This window comes from Acanthaster planci, linkage group LG07 (assembly GCF_054643075.1).
Source record: "Acanthaster planci isolate LZ-2023a linkage group LG07, COTS_SCS, whole genome shotgun sequence".
Classification (NCBI taxonomy): domain Eukaryota; kingdom Metazoa; phylum Echinodermata; class Asteroidea; order Valvatida; family Acanthasteridae; genus Acanthaster; species Acanthaster planci.
In genome coordinates this window covers 13,523,103-13,540,724 of record NC_141783.1, presented here as the reverse complement: position 1 = coordinate 13,540,724, position 17,622 = coordinate 13,523,103, and the positions used below count along the sequence as shown (strand labels likewise).

The following is a 17,622-nucleotide window of genomic DNA, read 5'->3' as shown; positions in this document are numbered from 1 at the left end:
GATATGTTTATTTTAGACGTGTTTTTGTATGGTCAGTAGCATAGGAAATTGAGGCTCTCACGTCAGTTATTAAGTCAACTTTTTCATCTCCTGGCATTTGCTGCTGGCCTTGTGTATATCTTACATGTATATGCATTGTCTGTCTTGTGCATTAATAATAAAGAGTTGTGTATTTCTGTCCCTTGACAAAGAGAACAAAATTATAAATCAGTTGAAACAGCAACACAAACCAGTAACTTTACTATTTTCAAATTCTATGTTGCCGAAATCAATTAAAATACATTTGATTTAAATCCTATTGAAATTGGGGATTTACAAGTATGTTAATCAAGGTTGAGCATTTGGAAAGATGGACACTTAGTGTTAGAGTATTCATTTTGGGCATATCTAAAAAACAATCATGACAAATGACTCATTTTGCATAATCATGTCACACAGCAACGTGCATTATGCTATCAAACCAGACCAAAACCAGACAAAAATAGCCCATGAAACAGGAAACATGACCCAGAAATTTAAGCCAGACATGAAAGATGGACAAGAGGACATGAGATAAGCAAGAGTTGCCCTACGAGGAGGCAAAGAGGAGAACATGTTAGAAGGGCTTTGGTTAAGAAGGCATGCAACATTGTTCCAACATTGTTTCAATGCCAAAATGACACTGTGACGTCATTTCAGTATCATTTCAGTATTGGTCCAACTTTGAAAAAATGTCCTGTGCCCACAGGTGAGGTAGTGAGGTATGGGTGAGGAGTCATCCTTTTCCTCTCCATAATCAAAATTGCAAACACCTTTTACTTTGGTTGGGGGCTAGGTACAGGTACACATTCCAAAGATTTGAAAGTATCTGAGTAACTTCTTGTCTTTTTCAAGCTGTACGCGCAGTGATAGGAGAGGGACGCTTTACACATAAAGAAATTAAACCAAGGAAGGAAAATGAATGGCCCCTTCTGATAAGGTTAGTGTGTTGGGATAAGCAGGGTAAGGAGTTGAGGGAAGGAGAAAGAAAAGAAGAAAAGAAGGGGAAAAAAGACATGAGAGACAGACTAGAGAAGAAAGTACACGACGTTGTTCCAACATTGTTTCAGTACTGAAATGACACTGTGACGTCATTCCAGAACCATTTCAGTTTTGAATCAACATTGGAAAAATGTCCTGTGCCCACTGGGTAAGCCGTCATCCACATTTCTCACCAATTTGTGGAACAAAAATATCCTTTTTTTAAAGGGGTGCGCGCTGCATCTATGTCCATATCGATCCTTTAAAGTTCCAAAATTTGGAAAGTATTTGGTGCAAAGTAAATTGTTATCTGTTCACGCTGTATGCGCTGCAAGAGGGGATGGAAGCCATATACACTCAGGGAAATGGTGAGAAAAATAGAAGGGCCCTTAGGGAGGATTAAGTTAGTGATGTTAGGATTAGGAGGGTTTGGAGTAAGAGGATTGGCCCAGCGGGCACAGGACATTGTCCCAATATTGTTTCAATGACAAAATGACACTGTGACGTCATTTCAGGATCATTTCACCATGGAATCAACACTGAAAACATGTCCTGTGCCTACTGAAGTCGTAAGTGGGGCTGGGTAAGAGAGTCATCAATTTTTTTACCATTATCAAGAGCATCAAACTTTTGCGCTGGGAGGGATTGCAAATTTGGACAACATCAAGCAGAATAATAACTATTGCTTTCAATTTTATTATTTGTACACGTGCTAGGAAGAGGACAGAGCTACACGAGACTCTTGAAAATGGTAAGATAGAATGGATGACCCCTTTGGGAGGATTAGGTTAGCGATGTTAGGGTTAGCAAGGTGGGGAAAGGGATGGGAAAAGGAAGTGGAAAAGGAAATGGCAAAGTAAGGGGCTAGATAAAGAGAAGAGACCGAGAGCCTGACAGACTAGAGGGATAAAATCAACAGAAAAACTAACAAGACAACCATGAGAAAGTAGGAGAGAAACTAGACTGCAGAAAGTAAAAGACCTAATTCATTCTGCATCACCCAACATCACCCAGCACACAGATATTGGTCTCACAAGGGCAGGGGTGACCACTTCCCGGGGGTACAAAAGAAATTGCTACCCCGCTACCCTGCTACCTAACCTATTCTGCATCACCCAACATCACCCAGCACACAGACATTGGTCTAACAAACACCCCAAAACACAGGACAGAAAAAATACAAACATAAAACAGACATACACAAAACAATTTAGACAAAACAAACAAATAACAAAACAGGTGACAGGTAGCAAACTAAGTAAAAGAAAGAAAATACAAAGGAATGAGACATTAAACACAAAAAACAACTTGAAACAACATGGCAAACAACAAGCAACAAAGACCAACATGAAGGAAAACAAAAACAAACACTCCAAAATACCGGACAGAAAAAATACAAACAAAAACAGACATACATGAAACAGACATACACAAAACGGACATATACAAAACAATTCAGACGAAACAAACAAACAATAAAACAGGTGACAGGTAACAAACAACTAAGACAAACATAAAGAAAACCACACAAAGAAACAAGACATTAAACACAAAAAGATACAAAAAGAAACATGAGACAGAACATACAAAACAAATACATGGGCCCTGACAAAAAACATTAGACAAACAGTAACAAAAACACAAACAAATACAAAAAAGACACAGAAAAATGAATAAACATTATAAAAACGAGACGACACGTGGCAAGACAAAAAGCAAAGAAATAAAAACACAAAAAAGAACAGAAAGGAAAACAAAGACAAACATGACATATGAACCAAGACAAGACTGAAACGAACAACACAGACGCATGACAAACGCAAAGCCTAAAAAGCTACAAAATGACCTTACCAAAAGACCAAACCAATACAAATCTAGCCAAGACGACCGACCGACTTAAGAACCAGAGAGAAAAAGCTGCAGATAGAAGAGGAAGCCAAGATAAAGAATAAGGTTAGTGGGGTTAGGATTAGTAGGGTTAGAACAGGGTAAAGGCACCTTTCCCTATATACATTTTTGGGCGCCTTGCTTACACAGTGTATTCATGCATTTCAAATTCAAAGACTCAAAAATCTACTCAATTAACAAAACACACTTTTGCATTGAATATGGCCGCAAAAATTGCCCCGGGAGCAATTCTGACGGATATGCAATGCTTGGGGCAAGTGTTGACGTGCATAGGGAAAGGTGCCTTTAGTGGGTTAGTTGAGATAGGGAGAGAGGAGGAAAAGGAGACCAGAAAGAAAGGATAGACAGAAAAGAAAGAAGACAAGCCTGAAAAAGTACATTCAAACCAGACCAGCCTGAGCCAATAGCCAGACTCTTAAAAAAAAAAAAAGAAAAACACATACACACGAGACAAACAAGAAATTTTTTTTTAAAAAGCCAAAAGCTAGCAACTAGGACATGACAAGACTCACACAAGACAAAAGTACGACAAGACATTTGAGAAAAACATTATAGACTAAACAATATGACACGACACAATTCACAGAGGACAAGAGGAGACGAAGACAAACCAAAATAAGAGACAAAGACGTGACAATATGAGACGTGACAACATAAGACATAACCTACTTAACTAGACAGAAACAACAACGAAACAGGAAACAAAGACAAGATGCATAACAAGACAAAACCATTACAAGACCTGACACAACAAAAGACAAGACGGGATGAGACAAAAGGAGACAAGGACATGGACGGTTCGAGACAAGAACGGGAGAGACAGAGACGAGACAATACAAGACAAGGACATAGACAAGACGAGACGAGCAAAAGACACAATGACAAGACAACTCAAAGACCAGACAAACACCCAAGAGACAAAACAGGACAAAGACAGGACAAGATAAACAAAACAGACAATGACAAGGGACGACACAAGGCAACATGAGACAAGAAGGGACTAAAGGGAACAAGATAGGACAAACAGGATAAGACAAAGAAACAGTCCAAAACAAGAGACTACATACAGAACAAGACAAAAACACAGGAATACAAGACGAGGACGAAGGGCACAAGGAGACAAGACAATAACAGTACAAACAAAAGACTTAAGACAAGAGGAGACTGTAGACAAACAACACAGGACAAGACATTGGTCTCACATGGGCAGGGATGACCACTCCCCTGGGGTACTGATTGTCAGGAAATGGAAAAATGTATAATTTGTGTGGGTTTAATATCTTACAAATCTTATTCTGCTCCCCTCGTTCCCGGGATACTTTCCAACCTTATACAACCCAAACAGAACTATCTGTGGTATGCAATGATGGAGGACATGATGTTTACCTCACTTCCTAACCCAGTCCATTGTTTTAAGGGAACTTTCCCACAGTCCTGACCAAGTATTTTTAGAAACAGAATGCCGGTTTTCATTCTTTGGGAGATTCATTAAACTGGAGGTTACAGGTTGTTGGACCCTGGGAGAAAATCTGCTGATCCTGCTGATTAGCAGAGTTACACAATGAACCTTCAAAGATTTGACCAATGGGGAAGCTTATATGCAAATCAAACTTTGAGAAAGGGTTGGTCAAACTTGGAAGTGACCAATCATAGTCTTGATGGAAATGTCCATCAAGAGACTATAACAGGCATTTAAGGGCCTATTTTGGGGTAAGAATTCAGTCTGCACCACCACCCAGCAGACCACTGGTCAACAGCCCGACACTCAAGTCTACAAAGTAGCCATGGGGTCCTTAGTAATCTACCTCTGTGTAACTTCATTTTCAAATTTATTTTGATTACTTAGTATAATAGACTGTGTTACTTCTGATGTTGATGGACTTGTATTGTTAGCTTGTTTTTATGATCAATCACAATCATGGCATTCACATGAAGTTATTTTACAGTGTACTCTTCTCTCCATTTGTTCTGATTACCCCCTTGTTTGGCACACTGGATTCAACAATGTCCTAGTTTGTAATTAAGGATGATGTTTGTACACATTGTAAGGATAAATTTCTGTTCTATTATATAGCTCAAGTGGCATCTGTGTTGAATTGTGTTGAGGCAGATGTAGCCAGTAGTAGGAGAGAAGCCAAGTTAGCATATCCAGGTTAGCTCCGGAATTATATTGTATATTTAAATTCCAAGCAGTTTCACACTCTGACTTTTAAAACTGTTTTTACATGATTTTGTACGCCAGATTGGAAAGTTAGTATGTGCTCACCAACACAGATTAAGAGGTTTTATTTGTGCGCTAAGTCATTTTATGATGTGTTGTGTGAAGACTACCCAAGAAAGTGTTGTGTAATTGGTCGCATTCCTTCAGAAACAGCTGTGTTTTGGTTATAACAAGAACTCAAGGCTATACACTCCAACCACTGTGTATTACCTATGACTTTTTACTACCAGTGTGTGTATTTGCACCATGCAGGTTGTGTGTAGTAAGTGTTGTATTATCTACTATACATGTAAGTAATTGTGTTATTTTCCTAATATTACAGGGGTCCGTCTGTCCGCCCGTCGGCCTGTCGACCCATAGACCATCCAATCAGTCTGTTAACCCTATTTTATTGAGGAGAGCTTCAATAAAGATTTCGTCAGTTGTAGCGTAAACAACAGAGACAGTGTCGTCGTCCGTTAATCGCGGTTGTATCAGTGAGAACCTTGTGCTTGCGGCGCAGAAACCTATCTGGCAGCCCGGCCGGATAATACATTAGAATGAAAATAAGAGTGGAAACAAAACATAAGAATATATTAATATCTAAATGAATTTGTTCATGGATGTGAGTGGATGCATTTAATAACTCTTCAACCAACAGGGTGTTGGGACTTGCCTAAGTTTTAAAACCTTGCCCGAGTGTGGAGCAAGTCAAATTTCTACATATAAAATTACTTGCCTCAGAAAACCCAATAATTTCAATTCAATTGTTGGAAATGGAAATTGAACCATTTCATCAGTAGGGGTGTTTAGGTTTAGATGCACTAACAAAAGTAAAAGGGAATTTGGGAATGATCATTCCTTTAAGTCCCACTGAGCCTAGCAGACAGGTAAAACTTTCCACTTGGGCATGTTACGGTCACAAAACAATTTACACATGTACCTACATGTACTTTTCCATTTATGAGACATCAAAGGCCACAAGGTAAAAATGAAATGGAATGGAGAGTTCACTGGTGGGTCACATTCAAATTGGAGTTTCCACATTTGTACATGATCAGTTGTCCCTCTGACGCAGCATGTTTATCCTGTTAATATTCATTTCGAAAAAGTTTTAATGGAAAGTAAGCAATGAGCTGTAAACTGTAATAATGTGTGTGATCTCTGTTCACTTTCAATCCTTTTTGTTCCCTACAAATTACCCCAAAGACAGGGTTTTTCATGTGAACACGTCAACTGCTACATAGTGTGGCGGGACCACTGACACCTTTTTGTGGCGGACCAGCAGACTGGCCTCATCGGAGATAGAATTGACCTGGCCTAACCCCACAAATTTATTAATTTAACCTTACCCAAGAATGAGCGACTAACCAAACGCAAGGGGGGATATCAGTTAACAAACGGTGGACTATGCCTTAGGGGCTGTTCATTTGGTGGTGAAAGTTTACCACCGCTCTGTGATTAGGTAATTGATCCCAAAGCCAATAAAGATTACAATAAATGTCAATAAGTGATACAGGACTGAACTAAATCTCACAGTGACTAGTGATTTCCAAGGCAATTATATGATTGGTTTATTCAATGTCAGTGCTCAGTTATCCTTTATATACAACAGCAATTAATTATATACAAAATTATCCTCACGAGGAGGTAGTCCTACGTGGTCAACTGCACCACGAACGTGATTAATAAGCCTTATCCTTAACCTACACCAGAATAACTCTCACGGTGATCAGGGTAAACCTCAAAGTGATCATGGTAACCTTCACAATAACCAGGTAGCCCTCACAGTGATCAGGGTAACCGTCCCTCCAGTCTAAATAAATAATCTACCGATGGCTTATATCTGATAAGTCTTAACCACACAAGCAAATACAATCTTCGTAACTGCACAACACAACACAACGGTGTAGACTTTTACTAAGTTTTACAACAATAATCTATACTGCCTTACGAAGCAACACTGTTCCCAAACTGCAACAAGGTTTAAGGTGACTTAAATAACCCTCACCCACTTCAAGTTATTACAAAATTACACAGGTAAGTTGATTAAGAAGGTGATGATAAGAGTCCTTACCAGACTCTAATGGAAACCTCACCCAGTAAACCTCAACGAGGAAAGCAAGCTCCCAGACCAGGACTGCAACCAACCATCGCTATGCCAACAAGCATGGAACAACGGCACACAATCCTTCTAGTCTAAGCTCCGGTATTTCCTCAATTAACTGGTTCACACGGGTTCTCTAACCCTATAATTTAACACTTCTTAAGTAAACGAGACTGTCTTACAATCCCCCAATCTTCAAAGAGATCTGATATAATCGGCAGCTCCGGCAACTGAGAACAAGCACCACACTAACCGAATGCACCAGGTACACTTGAGGTAGATCCCCAACCACCAGCGGTCGTACGTCAGATTTACACTCGCAACTCAGAAGACAACACAACTCCACAGAGCTCTGGTTAGCATGCTGCCATCTTGAGAAGTCCTGGCAACCCACGCAGACAGCGCCATGTTTCATGCATGATTTAGACCTGCCTGAATTATTAATGACCCAGACTAAACACAAATCTGCGCAGCTACCCTGTTTCGCCACAATAGGTACATGTTCACATCATTGTTCTGAGAAGTGAAATGACACATCTCATTTCAAGTTCATGCCTACATATGTAGCAGACTGTGGAATTGTCCATGGGCTTGGAAATTTGACACATAATTTCATTAACTGGCTTTCCTTTGAGAATCTTTGATCTGCAGCAGTGTGTCTTGCAATTTTTATGAGTGGATCTCCAGTCTTGCTAAGCAATGGTAAAACCCATCATCCCCGGCAGGATCACTCATTGAGCACAAACAAATTGCATTTATGGCTTGCACTCCAATAAAGGTGTCAGAGAAATCTTTATATAATTCTGGGCGAATGGGCACACCCTTCAAGATACTCATATGCGGGATGTATTTCTCACGAGTGCCAGCTAGATCGATATCCCCACCTTCAAGTTGTTTGGTGAAAATCTTGCTGAGCTTCATGAGCACGGGCGAGTTTTCAGGAGGAGCAAAAAGAACTCTGGTTGAATGGGGAAACTGGTCCAGACTTTGAAACCTGAGCTTGGTGACAGGAGAAAGAAGGCTAGAGACTTCTTCCTCAAGAGACTTGAAGAGGCTGGTGGCCTTGGAGATTTCTTCCTCACTGTCCAGGTGCATTGTGCACAGTGTGATATGGAGCTTGTGTAAGGAGATACTGAAGTCTTTGAGATGCGGGTCTCTCTCACAGATGGCATCCTGGATGTCACTTACCCATCTAAGGATAACAGGATGGGTGATTGGGATGGCCAAAAAGTAATTTGGTCGGTGAGCCAATCTTGGTTCCTTCGGTGTTGACGAGACTGCTGTTGCATCTGCATCCATTTCCTCAGAATTGACATGAAGTTACCTTGTTGTGGGATGATAATTTAACCACAAAAGTTGTGTATTAGATTTACAAAGAGCTAGAGTTTTCTCACTAAAGCAAAGAATTAAAGAGGAAGCGAACATGAAATCCAAGAACTATTTTTTTTGAGTGGTAAAGCATAAAGCAGCCTTGAGTGTTGATAGTAACATAATTAGGTTTCCTTTTGGCATGGCTACCATGGCTACCAAGAGATGGCAAACCTTTAACCCCAGAACACTGGGTTTCTTTGCATAGCAGAGGATACATTTACATGTAATGTACATGATAATGATTGAGCCAGCATGCGGGGGTACTCTATTTCTTTGCACTAGTCCATGGTCTTACGGGTGAAAATGACATCATGCTTTGGTTCTCTGTATAAAGTATACATTTCTTGACTGAAATCACATTGGATCTATATAATAGACTGATTGTATATAATAGTCAAGGACTGATTACTTTAGAATAAACTTCATTTTATCTCTTCTATTTCTACAGAGGTTCTGTACTATTTGAATTCTGCAGTAATGAGCAAGAAAACAAATGACCAGGGCCCAATTTCATGGCGCTGCTTACCACAGAATTCCACGCTTACGTATCCATTCTGCGCTAACTGTGCTGGTGGAAACATTCTGCGTTAACCCTTCAAGCACAGAATCCTTATTTATGGGATGTATGCATGCACTTAATGTGAAATTCCTTGCTAACCTGTGAAATTTGTTTGCCCTAAGTACAGAATTTTCTGCTACGGTAAGCACCGATTTTTCACTTGCGGTAAGCAGCACCATGGAATTGGGCCCGGGCCATTTCATTACTGGCAAAATTATACTACATGCACATTGTGGCAAGATCTCCCGAACCTTGTTTCTTCCTCAGATGAGAGACTAACAGAGCAGCCTCAAGGCAAAGGGATGCAGGCCCGTTTGGGTGGAAATGTACCGGCGAAGGAATTGATTGCTGAACCTGCTTAATAAGTCACCAACATGAATGTGACTGGACTCTTAGTTTCAAGACACACAAGGCAATTCTGGTTTATTGTACAACAAAAACAAAGGCAGTAAAATGACAATGAATGTGGACTCAAGTGAGAGCCTTTAATGACTTATTAAATTCGCCATATGGTTGACTAGCACAAGTGCAATGTTGACTACAATATGGAATTCCATATCTGCCGTTGTGCGTTGCCTGTCGTTCATGGGGTTTTTTTGGGTCACGATTGTGCAGTGGTATTTTTAACTTGTCCTTGTTCGATCAATCCACCATGCCTGACTCTCATTTTAGCCATAGAACTAGAAAATGTATTCGTTTTGCAGTTGTGCCGAACTCCACTTGAAAGAAGAAATAATATCCTGACATCGATTAAGTGACGTGTATATGAAATAATACCATTTTTTGTCACACAAATAAATTAACAAATAGACTTTTGTTAGGGTAGATTGTTTTTCTCGATAACTTAGTTACTCAAGACTTAACTTTACTCGTTAATGGCCTGACTTTAGGTCTATAGCCTGTGTAATATTTCTGTCTGTCCCTGCATGATATCCCACAGAACGGAATGTAGATAACAAATTAATTACAATGTTTGATTCCTTAATAGTTTTCATAAGAGATGAACTGATTCAACATTTTTTGAGGGCGGGTATAGCTATGATGAAATCTGCTGTATACTCCAAATTAGACACGACTTGAGTTGCAGGTAGACTCACAGAAGTCTTTTAAAAAGTAACATTACTTGTTAGCCCCATAAATACTGCTGATGTGCTGGACAACCTGTTCTCATAGGTCTATCCACCCTGGCATACTACACCCACAAAAACCAACACGTCACACTTTCTGAAACTTAAACCAAGTGGTAATTGCCCCCTAACAATACATTTAACAAACGGTTTGTTATCCACAGCACTGTCTAGTATTTCTGTATTTCAAGGTGAAATTGAATGGACAAAATGGAATATCTGTATCGGTTGGGAGATTTCTTTCTAGGATTTGATGAAACAAGTTGGCACATTTTGACAGTATGCAAATTAGAATTAGACTGTGGATAAGTTGGTCTGAACATTTTTGCTATGCTGAAAATGTTTTTCCCCCAAAAACACTTGGTTGAATTCTCAGACGGGCAACATTTTCTTGTCAAGGGGCCGGGGGCTGAAAATATGTGGCCCCAAAAAACACTTGGTTTAATTCTCAGAAAGGAGACATTTTCTTATCAAGGGGCAAGGGTAGTCTAGCATTATTAGCATTAATTATGGGACTAGTATTGCAGGTGGGATTTGTACTTGCCTTATTGGGAATAGATCTTCAGAAGTGAATGGAATCATCACATTGTCATTTGTTAAACCCCGGCTTTTGCAAGTCCTGTGCAACCCATTTGATGGGCGATGCACGACAGGCGACGCACGACGGGCGACAGAAAATGGCATGTTTGGAACTGGTAAATGGCAGAATTGGGACACAACAAAAAGCAAAAGGCGGACGACAGCAGATATGGAATTCCATAGAGACATGTGCTTGAGTATGCAACGGCTGCGTGGGATTTCTCTACTAAAACCAATATACCATCATTGGAAAGAGTCCAACGGCAGGCTGCCAGATTTTGTACCAACAACAAAAGTAGGGTCGAGGGCTCTGTAACTAGTACCCTAAATAAGCTGGGTTGGGAAACTTTCCAGTCAAGAAGGAGAAACCAGAGACTTTAATTGCATGCTCAACAAGATGAAATACGGATTGGTTGACGTTAACCGAGATGAGTTCGTCCGGCCATGGAGGTGATTCTACCTCCATGGTCCGGCCTTATACCAGGAGAGCTAGGGGGAATGATCAAAAAATTTCTACAAATTCGTCACAAGTCTAAAGCATTCCAGGACTCATTTTTTGTTTCCACTATAAAAGACTGGAACAATCTACCTGCTGTCGTTATAAAAAGTTCTTCACTGGATGTATTCAAATCCAAGCTAAAGCAGCACCGTTAATTCTACGCTTCTCGCTCAGAAGTTAGCGTGGATGTAGACAGCATGCAGCCAATCACAACGCTGCACGCGCTGTCCACATGACTCTGCCCGTGACTGACTCACTGGGGGACTCCCCTAAATTGACTAATCTTTCAAACCAAACTTTGTGGCACTTTCGCTACAGTATTGCACCTATATTTATGCATTAAAAATACCAGTGAAAATATGTGTATTAATATTATGCCAAACATATCAAATCTCTTAGAACAATTTCGATTGCTTTTCTTTCGTTTTACTCATTGTTTTTTTACGTTGTTTAGGTCTTGTAGAAACATTTTCAATTAATCTCCCTCCTTATAGGTTTGATAGCTTATTGATTATTCTTCCATATTAGATCCATTCCATCGTCTGTCACAGCTCATATTTCTGCTCTTTTGAAAGCCTTTAATGTCTGCGCCTGGGAGGCGTCAAAACTTCTCCGAGTGGGGTATGACAAATTAGCGCTCTAGTAATTCAGCAGCGTTAACGGCAGCCAACAGCTTGTTTTACATCCACTAAATACTGAGCAACAAGTTTAACAACCTGTGGATGGAGTCCCTTCTCATAAACATATCCCAAGTAATTACATCAACTTTTCTTAGTAAGTTGCTTTACTCATCAGTACTGCCACTGGCTATTCAACTACAGCCCATGGGGGCGTGGCACCACTCGCTGGCAACAGGTCTACCAGGAACGTGCCCCGCACGGTGCGCTTGCACTTTTATACCCAAACATCGATGACAATTCATTAAAGGTACTCTATCATATGTGCATTATGCTCAAAATGTCAAGACAGGTACCTAAGGCAAACTGCCATTGAGAATTTAAATAAAAAGGCGTCTTTAGATGTGTCATTAGAAATGGCCTTCTTTCACTGCTATCTTCAAAACGATCACTTGCCAGAAAAAAAATTCAAAAGGAGTATTAATCAATCAGTCACTTTTTATGATGGACTGTAATTCTAAACATACCTGTTTTTGTCTGTTGAACTTGGGACAAGTCCATCACGCGCCTCTTGTAAGTGTTATACAAATATTGACTGCGCCAAGTGGTGTAGCAATACTAGCCTCCCAAGGCGATGTACATGTATTACAATGTACTACAATGTATAAGTCATTCATTCATGATTTATTATTAAAATCTCAATAGCAGCCAGACTTGTCGTTCGGCAACTGGATAAGATAGGACATCGCACTTTTCTTAAAACGTTCTGTTCCACAGAACGGTACAGAAAATTGTACTGCTTTTGTAGTTGATATGTAGTCAAGACAGCAGAGATGAGATATTTCTTCAATTCAGAAGTAGGTGTAGACTTTGCAAGTGACTTGCACAGCTTTTGCCTTTGTATCTGTAACGTGTCTTACCCAAGTGTTTGGAGGGCATTATCACAGGAATCATACTCCAAGCCAAGAATAATCTTGCATGCATGTTTCTGTACATGTTCTAGATTAACACATCGTGTATTAGTTATCTGTAATGATCTTGTTAGAAGTGAAATCATTGACAACAGCCAAAAGAAACTATAGGTATCAATAACAAAACAAGAAGACAAAGATGATCTTCTATTTTTACTGATTTATGTATGTAGGGCACTACATATGCAATGAATTCTGTGGGGAGATCTAAAGGCTGAGCTCTACACAAATGCAGATTTATTATTACTTAAATGGAGGTTTAATCTGAATACATCTGGGCATATTTGCAGATCTGGTGGCATTTAACAATCCATGCACACTCAGCTAGATGACTTGTTGTTGCTGCAAAATATATCATTGAGAAATGTTGATCTGAGTCATTATGCCTCCCTCTCAAAAAACGTGTCTACATGTAGGTGTAGTCACGCCATCTTCAGTAGACCATACTTATAAATGGAACCAACTAGACAAACAACGGCTTGCCAACTCCTGACAAGTTGGTAAATGTGTCCTTGCTGTTGAGTACACTGCTTAAAGTTTGTAGTTGCAAAGGTTTGACTCAAGAATCTCCATGGCACGTTTCGAAGGACAACTTTATGTTGTGTGACCCTTTCCAGGTCCCTAAATCCAACTGTAGTAGCTTAAGGCTGACAAATCAAACTGTTGGTGTGCTAGAACAGCTTTTAAATGATTTATGCAAGAGACCTATCAGAGGTAGTTACATCTAAAAATACTCCTTGGGCAGGGAAAAAATCCAAAATTCATTTACATCTCCCCGGTGCAATCCCATCTTTGAAATTAAATATTTCTGTTCATTAAAGTACAGGACAAGGGTAAACTTAAAATATAAAGTTTAATATTGTTGTGAGTAAAGCGGTTCTTTCATTTCAAGGCTAGATTCAGTGTTCAGACTGAATGTCCATACTCCCAAGGCAATAGTAAAACCCATCTGCCCGGGGAGGGTCCGTCATGGAGCACAGGTGGATGGTATCTATGGGTTGTACACCAATAAATGCTTGTGAGAATTGTTGGTAATGATCAAGGCGTATGGGTGTGTTGTCAAACGCATCAGTTGCCCTCCGATCCACCTTTAGGAGAGTCATATGGGGGCTGAATTCGGGGCGATTGCCCGCTAAATTGATTCCTGCCTCAGCCAACCCCACCTGTAGCATCTGGGAGAGTTTGGCCAGGGCCGGGGACTCCTCTGGAGCAGAGTACAGGATGCGGCCATGAAATTGGTCCAACCCTTGAAACCTGAGCATGGTGACAGGGGAGAGGAGGCTGGAGATGTCTCCCTGGAGCACCTTGAGGACTTGGATGGCCTTGGACATATCCTCCTGGCCGTCCAGGCGCATTGTGCACAGTGTGAGGTGGAGACGGGCAGTGTCGGTGCGCCAGTTCTCCAGACGTGGCTCGTCATCACAGACTGCATTCTGGATGCGTTGGACACACCTGCGGATGACGGGATCGGTGATGCGGATAGCAAAGAAGTAATTGGCGCTGCGTGAAGGTCGCTGCCTCCTCTCTGTTTGTAGTGTAGCATGTTCTTGCTGTGATTCTTCTGTTATTTCCATTCGCTCCTCATTCTCCACTGCATCACATGCCTCCTTCTCCTCAGTGTTCTGGTTCTCTTTTTCGAACATCTCCACAGTGTCCAGAATTGTCTTATTGCTGCCCGTTGAACCGAAGATGTCATCCAGCCGTTCATTCTTATCCCACACGACCTGGTCCTTGTATTTGAAATACTGGATACGGTGCCTGGGTATTGTCAGCGTCACGTAATCATCCACAGTGGCTATGTCCACCCAGCTGAATGCTGTGAAGGGTTTCTCGATGACACCCTTGAAGCGGTCCAGGTAACCGATGATGAAGTCCTCCTGGCGGACCTGCTTGTCCCACTGGATGCGGGAAATCACCTCTGAGGCCGTCTTCATCCTTGATTTCTTACCCGGACCCAGATCATCTTCAACTGGCTTCTTCTTCGTTTTCTGTTTCCCTTTTACCTTCCTGTCCTCTTCTTCATCAAAGTCAAGCTTTTTTGACTTCTTTTTGTTTTTATGACTGCGTGAAACTGATTCTCCATCAACTGAAAAGTGAACAGAATATTATTCAGAGCATTATAATATCAGTCATAAACTAGAAAATAAAACGTTCGGTTTGGCTCAACCCCTGTGAATATTCCATCATCATTACATATTTCTGGACACTTGAAAGAATCATGATAGAGATTGAATTCAACATACATGTATTTATGTAGTTCAGAACAGCTAGGCCAACAACACAATATACATGCATACCTGATTCTTCTTGTTCACCATCACTGCGGCTGCCTTCATCCTCCTCCTCTCTTCTGATGCTCCGCCCCTCCAGCCATTCCTTGGCAGCATCTACTAGTGTGTACATCACTGGTTCTCCTGCAAACTCTTGTGCTGACTGATACAGCAGCTGCAGGAGCTCAGTCAAGAGTGGCCCATCATTCAGAACACCTTTGTCATTCGGTACAATCTCTATCTTTGGACTGGTTTCAGGATAGGTCTCTGCAAACAAAGTACAATGGCCAGCAATGTCATAAAAGTCTGAAGGTTACGTCTCATGACTTTTTATTCAGTTGTTGGGAAATCGTTAGTTATTACATTTTTCAAGATTACAAAATAACTCCATGCAGCTGTGTAGCAGATGTATGACATTTCTCGGGTATTAATGCAAATTTTGGTAGAACAATACAATAATTTTCAATGGAAAATGGAAAGCTTTAAGGGCTAATTTCTTTAAAATTTAGCTTGTAATCAAGCAGGGATACCAAAATTCATCACTGAAAGTTTACTTTGAGCACGAACAACTTCAACAACACATATTTATTTGCGACTACAAGCAACATCTCTTTAAGGGCAATAATGAGCCCAGTGTTAGCAATGATGGTCAGGCTGTACTTTACTCAATCTTCTAAACTCCTGCAAGACCTCTGTGGGGAGTTTGAAGGGCCTGAGATGGCATGGGTTGAGAACAGTGAGTCAAAGGCTCTCAGGTAAAGGTTTATTCCAACAATCGGTATCGAGGCATGATTTCTGGGCAGTGTTATAGTTGAGACCCCTCACAGCCATCACCGGACCATCACAGTCCGAATTCATGTAACAAGCTACTTCAGTGAACAGCAACGGTTTTCTTTCCTCTGTCACTGTTCACCCTGTTAGTAATGATTGGTCTTGTAATGGTCTTGTGTCTGGTCTTGTCATGGTATCCACTACAATACTGATCCCAGTGCACTGGCTACAGACAAGCCAGACTCACCAGGTAGAGAGAACTGCAGACCCACAGCCAGACCTTCTGGTTGCACTTGCACCACACAGCAATAGTCTCCATCTCTTGGTAACTTCTCAACTTTAAATTCTCCCTCACCCACAAATATTGCACGGAGGGCCTCCAGTTCACTAGACAGATCCTCTGAGAAATGAGAATAAGGGTCCAGAGCCTCTGCCATGATCTGGGATTAATTGCAAGGAATGAAGACATATGCTGTAAAAATGACACTGTATTAATACTTGAATTTGTAAATGAATACTAGAAATCTGACTTTGAATTTGAACCATTGGCAATGGGTGTATGCTGGAATGTCATCCAACAGTGTTCCACATGTACCATCTGTGAGCTGCCTTGCCTTGTTTCTTGACAATTTAAATGTCATTACTTGCCAGCACTAGTCAGAAGCTGCATATTGTGTTTTCATAATGAAAGAAAATTAATATTTATTAATATGTCATCACACAGATGTTCAGGAATTAATAGCTGAACATTCAAACCGAAGTTTTCAATTCATTCAGCCTTTTATTTCTCTGTAAAATAGCTCACATACATGTACTGCATCTGTTGGAAAGCTAGCTTTAGAAATCTTAGCTCGTGATTATAGTTCAATACATGTACATACATGTGCAATGCTCAGACTCAGTGCATTAAACTGACAGGACCAAAATTCCCACTCTCAAAAAAAAACATTATTATCATGTTTGCTGCTATCGCTGCCCATGTCCAAATTTAAGAAAAGATGTCAAAGATGATGTTAAGAGAGTGTCAAAAGAATCCCTCCACAGTATCACAGACAGGGGATGTACTTTAACTTACATGTAGAATGAGTTCAAAGTGAAATCACCGAGATGTCAAAAGACACTACATGTACATTTAAAAACCTGATTTCATACATGTTTCATTTATTCTTTCATGTCCTTTGATCTAAAAGACTTGACAAGAGAGCGAAACTACCTGAAATTATACAAAGTTAATCACACCCTGCCCCCTCATCACTCCTAAGACTAATAATGCCATGCTCAGCCGACAGTGGTCGGTACCCATTGCACTGAACCCACCCTTACCTGTATATAGCAGTAGCTGTTCACGTCACCGTACCACTGAATCTGATCACACTCCTGCACAGAAAACCTGACGACTTGGGCAAGCAACCCGTGCTTTGTGTACTGATGAGAGACAACGTGATTTCTGATCTTCTTTTATCATGTTTATACAGCCTCTAGCTTCAAAAGACAAAATTGCACCACACATCGACAAACTTATTGCACAACATAATGAAAAGATGTTTACCGTTGCTATTCGCATATTGTATGTGTATGAGTTGTGGTGGAAGGAAGTCCAGGATTCAACTGTTAAATTTATAGCTTTATGTTTAACAATAGTCT

The 17,622-nt window shown here is 40.6% G+C and overlaps 1 protein-coding gene across 2 annotated transcripts; it reads right to left on the bottom strand.

The window, feature by feature from the left end:
• Positions 1-6,656: 6,656 nt before the first annotated feature.
• On the bottom strand, positions 6,657-17,544 carry LOC110990718 (leukocyte receptor cluster member 9-like). 2 transcript variants are annotated; one of them, XM_087139229.1, is made up of 5 exons: positions 17,302-17,544; positions 16,226-16,418; positions 15,235-15,474; positions 9,396-15,023; positions 6,657-8,538 (listed from the first exon to the last, which is right to left on the bottom strand). In XM_087139229.1, the coding sequence occupies exons 2-4, from the start codon at positions 16,413-16,415 to the stop codon at positions 13,837-13,839; spliced, it is 1,617 nt and encodes a 538-aa protein (XP_086995355.1). In that variant the 5' UTR covers positions 16,416-16,418; positions 17,302-17,544; the 3' UTR covers positions 6,657-8,538; positions 9,396-13,836. The 2 variants fall into 2 exon arrangements, with proteins under 2 accessions (XP_086995355.1, XP_022111506.2); XM_022255814.2 differs by having other exon boundaries at positions 11,440-15,023.
• Positions 17,545-17,622: the final 78 nt, after the last annotated feature.